Source organism: Erigeron canadensis, chromosome 4 (genome assembly GCF_010389155.1).
Source record: "Erigeron canadensis isolate Cc75 chromosome 4, C_canadensis_v1, whole genome shotgun sequence".
Classification (NCBI taxonomy): Eukaryota; Viridiplantae; Streptophyta; class Magnoliopsida; order Asterales; family Asteraceae; genus Erigeron; species Erigeron canadensis.
The window spans coordinates 13991026-13998164 of NC_057764.1; the positions used below are offsets into that span (position 1 = coordinate 13991026).

The window sequence follows — 7139 nt, forward strand, 5'->3', positions numbered from 1 at the left end:
TGATCACGCTCCTGCAGTTTTGAAATTTCCTACAAAGACTAAATTCAAACCCAAGCCATTTAAATTTGCTAATATACTTGTTTTTGATAAGAATTTTAAGGAAACAGTTCAGAAAAAATGGCAGGCTTCGTATGATGGAGTATTGATGTATCAAGTAATTCAAAAACTTAAGTCTCTTAAGAAGCCGTTGCGGAAGCTGTTAGTTGCAAAAGGTAATATTTACACTAATGTGATTGAATTAAGAACTGAATTGGAAATTGTTCAAACGAAATTAGATAAGGATCCTCATAATTCAGTTTTAAGGGAGGAAGAAGCGACCTGTTTACAAGCTTATAATGAGGCGGTTATTGTAGAGGAACGATTTCTGAAACAAAAAGCAAAAGTTGAGTGGCTTCGTGTTGGTGATTCCAATTCTGCATATTTTCATAAAGTGGTAAAGGTTAGAACAGCTCAAAGCTATATTGGTTCGATTCATGATTCGAATGGAAATCTTGTTGATGGGGACGATGTTTATGGTGCCTTTGTGTCTCATTATTCTCGGTTTCCTGGTCAGTCAAATGGGGCGACACCAATTAACTTGATAGGTCTAATTTCAAATACAATTTCGACACAGAAAGCACAATCTATGATCCAGGAGGTTACATCTGATGAAGTTAAGCAAGCTATATTTTCTATGGGTGATGATAAATCTCCGGGACCTGATGGCTTCTCGGCTGCTTTCTTTAAAGGGGCATGGGATGTGGTAGGTAATGATGTTTCTCAGGCCATTAAAGATTTCTTTGTTTCGGGAAAGCTTTTAATGGAGATGAATCATACGGTTATTGCTCTTATACCAAAGACTTCGTCTCCTTCTATGGTAACGGACTTCCGTCCTATATCTCTTTGTAATATCCTGTTTAAATGTATTAGTAAAATCATTGCACACAGGATTAAGGATAGTCTTTCTGATATTGTTGACATCAACCAATCTGCAATTTATTCCTGGCAGAAGGATTTCAGATAATGTCCTCCTTACGCAGGACATAATGCATAATTATCACCTTAACAGAGGTCCCCCGCGTTGTGCTTTAAAAGTAGATATTCAGAAGGCTTATGATACTGTAGATTGGAAGTTTCTCAAGACCATTCTAGTGGTGTTTGGTTTTCCTTCTAAGATGGTTGATTGGATAATGTTATGTGTTACTACGGTGACTTATTCTTTGAGTATTAATGGACACTTTCATGGGTTTTTTAAAGGTAAAAGAGGTTTACGTCAAGGTGACCCTCTTTCTCCTTACCTGTTCACACTTGTCATGGAGATCCTTACACTTATTTTGAAGCGTAATGTCCACAATTCAGCATCCTTCTCATTTCATCATTATTGCCAAGAACTACAGGTTATTAATCTATGCTTTGCTGATGATCTATTTATTTTCATGCGTGGTACAGTCGATTCGGCTAGAGTTATTATAGATTCTCTTGATGAATTTAGAATGGTTTCTGGTCTTTCTGCTAGTATGCCAAAAAGCACTGCTTATTTTTGTAATGTCTTACATGCTGTGAAGAGTGTTATTCTTAGTATTCTCCCGTTTGAAGAAGGTCAATTACCGGTTAAGTACCTTGGTGTTCCATTAGTCTCTTCAAGATTGGTAGTTCGTGATTGTAAACTGCTAGTTGATAAGGTCCAGAAGAGAGTTAATGATTGGCGTAATAAGTTCTTATCTTTTGCTGGCCGAGTGCAACTCATTAATTCAGTATTGTCATCTATTCATGTCTATTGGTCTTCTGTATTTATCCTTCCTATGAGTGTCATCCTTGATATAGAGCAGATTATGCGTCGTTTCTTATGGAGTCAGGGAGATATGTATAGAGGGAAGGCGAAAGTTTGTTGGGATGGTGTATGTCTGCCTAAAGAGGAGGGTGGCCTTGGTATTCGTAAGCTTAGGCCTTTTAATGTTGCTCTTTTTTCTGTTCATATTTGGAATATTCTTATGAATAAAAAGTCTCTATGGGTTAAATGGATACATACTAATAAGCTTCGTGGTATGAGTTTTTGGAATGTTCCTTATCGAGGTAATTTATCATGGAGTTGGAGGAAGATGTTACAGATTAGACCCATTATTCGTCAATTTATATGGGTTAATATTGGTGACGGAGCTTTAACTAATGTTTGGTATGATAATTGGTGCAATAATAGTCCGTTACATGAAAAGTTCTCACCTAGGGAGATTTCCTCGGCAGGGTTCTCAACCGATACTAAAGTTGGGCAGCTTGTGCGTGATGGCCATTGGAACGTTCCTCTTCATTGGACTAATCGTGTTGCCTTATTTGCATCAGCCCCCACGTTATCTCCTAATGCAGATGGTTGGTTTTGGAAAGACAAAGATGGTGCTTCTCGTCATTTTTCGGTTAATGTAGTGTGGGAGGATCTTCGGCCTAGACATGATAGTGTTGATTGGAACAGATTGGTTTGGTTTAATTTCTGTATTCCAAGACATGAGTTTATCCTATGGCTAGCATTTAGACAACGATTGAAGACTCAGGATAAACTTATGCAGTGGGATGTAAATCATGATATGGACTAGGTGTGTGCATTTTGTAATAATCAGCCGGATTCCCATCACCATCTTTTCTTTGAATGTAATTTTTCGATGCAGGTATGGAATAAAGTTAATCAGAAGGCTGGTTTGAACAATCGCTCATGCAATTGGAACCTTCTCGTTCATAGAATGCTACCTGTTGCGCGTAAGAAGACTATGGAGAATGTTATTGATAAGTTGATTTTTGCAGCAAGTGTTTATTTCATATGGCAGGAGAGAAATTCAAGATTATTTATGAAGACTACTCGTTCATCTGATGTTCTTGCTGATCTTATTTTCTTCACTGTGCGGATGAAAATGCTTACGTTTAAATATAAAAGAAAGGCGCATTTGGAGAGGCTTATTGCAGCTTGGGATCTTCCAGTTTCTTTACTTATTTCGTAATCAATTGTGATGAGTCTTTTGTAATTCATAGTAGTTGGTTATTTGTTTCTTATGGTTGTTTCCTGTATTGCACGTGGGTGCATGGACATTCTGTAAAGTCAAACTAGCTTTCAGCTATGTTGCCTGTTTTTCATTTATATAATTTATAACCAGGGTAACCTTTTACCTAAACTAAGCAGTTATATTACGATTAAGCAGACTTAAAAGCTAAGTATCCTCACGTCTAATCATCTGACAACATCAACTTAAATCTCTCCCATATTTTTTTCATTTTCTCATTTTTCTCATTTTTATGGTTTTTATGACACTAAGAACTCTTTTTGTATTTTTATGACTCTAGCTATTTACAGACACAAACTTACAAAATTAGTTCTTTGAGAGATTTGATATGAATCAACATTCTTCATCCCATTGAGAAGAATTAACTTCTCAAACCGAGTCTGATCAAATGCTTTGGTATATAGATCAGCTAAATTATCATCAGTTCTAACCTTTTCCAAATGAATTAAATTCTTTTGGGCACAATCACGCAAGAAATGATGTCTAATATCAATATGCTTGGTGACCTTATGCTGACAGGGTTATTTGTAATGTTTATAGTTGACCTATTGTTTATTCTAATAGGAGTATCAAGAAAATCCATACCATAGTCACGAAGTTGTTGCTGAATCCACAATACCTGGGAACAACAACTACCAGCAGCCATATACTCTGCCTCACATTAAGACTGAGCAACACATGTCTGCTTCTTGCACTGCCACGATACTAATCTTCCTCCTAAAAACTGACAACCTCCAGTCGTAGAGTTTCTGTCATTGTTACAACCGCCAAAGTCCGAATCAGTATATGCAACAAAATCAAACGTTCCTCCCATAGGATACCATAGACCAAGCCCTTGGTTTCCCTTAAGATAACGTAGAATACGTTTTGCTGCAACCAAACGTGACTCTTTCGGACTAGCTTGAAATCTAGCACATAGACAAACAACAAACATAATATCTGGACGCGAAGCAGTCAGATACATCAATGAGCCAATAATAGCACGATAATAAGTTGCATCCACAAGTTCATTTTTCGGATCAAGAACTCCTAAGCCATGATTCTGCTGAATAGGAGTATCATATGTCTTGGATTCTAACATTTGAAACCTCTCCAAGATGTCATCGACATACTTAGACTAGTGTATAAAGAATCCATCTTTCCTTTGATCAACTTGCAGTCCGATGAAGAATTGAAGTTCCCCCATAGCACTCATTTCAAATTCCTTTTTCATGCTCATTTCGAACTCTTTGCAAATCTTTGTGTTAGATGAACCAAATATGATATCATCCACATAAACTTGTACAATTAGATAATCTGGCTTCCTCCATTTGATAAACAAAGTGTTGTCTATCGATCCTCTTGTAAAGCCATTTGTCAACAAATGTGTCGACAACTTCTCATACCACACTCTAGGTGCTTGATGTAATCCATAAAGAGCCTTGTCCAGTCGATATGCTCTTCTTGGATAATTCGGATCTTCAAACCCTGGTGGTTGGTGAACATATACTTCTTCCTTAACTTCACCATATAAGAAGGAACTCTTAACGTCTAACTGATACACCTTTATACCTTTGAAACTTGCATAGGCTAAAAATAACCTTATAGCTTCAATCCTAGCAACTGGTGCAAAAGTTTCGTTATAGTCATATCCTTCTCGTTGTGCAAACCCCTGAACTACCAACCGTGCCTTATTCCTAGTAACGACCCCTTTGTCATCTCATTTGCATTTAAATACCCAACGAGTTCCAATCGGTTCTTTACTCCTAGGCACATCTACTAACTCCCAGACTCCAAGTTTTTCAAATTGAGCTAATTCTTCTTGCATAGCTTCAACGCAACATGGATCTTGAAGTGCTGCCTTAACATTCTTGGGTTCTACTTGTGAAATGAAACCAAAATATAAACACTCAGTTATCAATCCATCGTCTTTCACTTCACAAAACAGACTAGTCAGTTCTTTATTCAACTGATTTCTCGTTCGAACAGGTTCCGTAGCATTAGCAAGAATATTTTCAACTGGATGATCTTTAATAACTCGATATTGAGGAACCAGATCAACATTCAGACTTTCTCCAAAATTCGTTCTAATTTAAAACTCAGGAGAGCTAAAATCATCTTCCGATTCTTCAGAAATAGGATCATCATCAGGCAGTGAAACCTTTGACGGAGTAAGTGATGTAGTATTCTCGGGTTCACAGTCATCTGAATCTGTTCGTTTATTCTTGTCCTTACTACTTTCACCAATAATAGTAGACTGAACTTTGGTTGGAGTAGTATCAACATTTTGAGCAGGAGAAGTTGTAGGAGTAGTGGAATAATCCATATGATCTCTTAAAATGATTACATCATCCACTGTTTCAGGATTTGAATAAGAAGCAGGACCGTGTAATGAACGAAACACACTGTCATAATCGAAATTTCTCCCAGTTCTAGAATGTACAGCGGGTTTATGACTGACAATCTTGACATTAGTACCCAAGTCAACTTTGCGGTCAATTTGTTGTAAACCCGTCGAATTGGAGTACCCGGTTTATAACCCATGAAAAATCCCTCTTCAACCTTTGGATCAAACTTTGACTCAGGTAAATATTTCAAGAAAGTACATGGTATACCAAATGGTTCAACATTCTGTAAATTTGGTTTCTTCTTATGTTGAAGCTCATAACATGTCTTATTATGAAGCTTAACTACAGAAACCCTATTTATTATATGACAAGCTATATTCATTGCCTCCCCCCAAAACATAGTAGGGAGCCCTGAATAAGCAAGCATTGTTCTGGCTGTCTCGATTAGAGTCCTATTGTTTCTTTCAGCAACTCCATCTGTTGTGGTTCATACGGTGCACTGAATTGATGTTGGATTCCTTTGGACAAACAAAAGACTTCCAATGTCTTATTCTTAAATTCAGTTCCGTTGTCACTCCTGATTCTCTTAATACGAACTCCATAAACGTTTTCAGTTTCAACAAAGAAGTTGATCAAAATCTGTGGAGTCTCATCTTTCGACTGAAGAAAGAATACCCATGAGAATCTCGAGTAGTCATCAGTAACCACCAAACAATAATACATTCCACCAATACTTCTTACATTCACTGGACCAAACAAATCCATGTGAAGTAGCTCAAATGGGCTGGCAATAGAATTTTCTTGCTCCGGTTTATGGGCAGACTTTTGTTGTTTCCCTTTCAGACAAGGTACACATTTGTCTTTCATTTCAAACCATTTCATGTGAACACCTTCTGCCAAACCATGTCTGACAATATCATTCTTCTTTCGGAAATTAATATGTCCCATTCTTCTATGCCATAACAACGATTTTGATTCGTTTGCTTTAGTCAATAAGCAAACTGACTCCTTTGGATCATCAACCCCTAACACAAGGCCATAGATGTCTCTCTTCCTAGGAGCTTTTAGCAGGATCCAGTCTTCATGAATATCATATCTTGGTTTCAAAATAAGTGCTTCTTTCTCAGTAAAATGGACATGATTACCCTTGTCACAAATCTAAGAAACACTTAATAAATTATGTGATAATTGTTCCACATAATTGACTTTCTCCAGCGTTATCTTTCCATTGACAACATCACCTTGGCCCGAGATGTTGCCGCCCTTGGGACCTGTGAAACTAACATACGAACCATTTACAACTTCATAATTGGACAACACTTTCTTGTCCCCTGTCATGTGCCGAGAGCATCCACTATCAACATACCAAAGACTGATAGGCTTCTTTGGTTCTCCCTGCACATCAGACAATAAGATGGTTAGTATCTGAAGGGAACCCAAACCTTTTGAGGTTTAGGTTTGCCGAATTCATCTCTAATGATTAATTCGGTCCAATATCCATCGCTCTATAATGGAGCCTTGGATGAAGATGGTGTCACAGACTGTTTCTTCGGTGAACTGAAACAGGCCTTAGGAGGAGAATTCCTTGGTGAATATGTACCATATCTAGGTTAACTCCCTAATCGATCATAGAATTTAGACGAGCTATTGTTAGGTCCAGTTCTGGCTATAAACTGGAGCTCTCCAGCTGCATCTGGAGAGCATGAAGAATTGTCCGAAATATTAGAAGTCCAGTTGCATTGTACAGTTTAAGCAACTGATGACTTCCTCCAGTTAAGATCTGAAGACA

The 7139-nt window shown here is 37.6% G+C and overlaps 1 protein-coding gene across 1 annotated transcript; it reads left to right on the forward strand.

Moving 5' to 3' along the window:
* The first annotated feature begins 1025 nt into the window (after positions 1 to 1025).
* LOC122597003 lies at positions 1026 to 2963 on the forward strand. Its single transcript, XM_043769643.1, has 2 exons — positions 1026 to 2543; positions 2637 to 2963. The coding sequence occupies exons 1-2, from the start codon at positions 1026 to 1028 to the stop codon at positions 2961 to 2963; spliced, it is 1845 nt and encodes a 614-aa protein (XP_043625578.1).
* The last annotated feature ends 4176 nt before the right edge of the window (positions 2964 to 7139 follow it).

Excerpts from the sequence above, each read along its gene's own strand:
- LOC122597003 (XM_043769643.1), top strand. The coding sequence starts at position 1,026 with ATGCATAATTATCACCTTAACAGAGGTCCCCCGCGTTGTGCTTTAAAA. Across the intron at positions 2,544-2,636 it reads ATAAACTTATGCAGTGGGAT|GTATGGAATAAAGTTAATCA; the intron begins GTAAATCATGAT and ends TTTTCGATGCAG.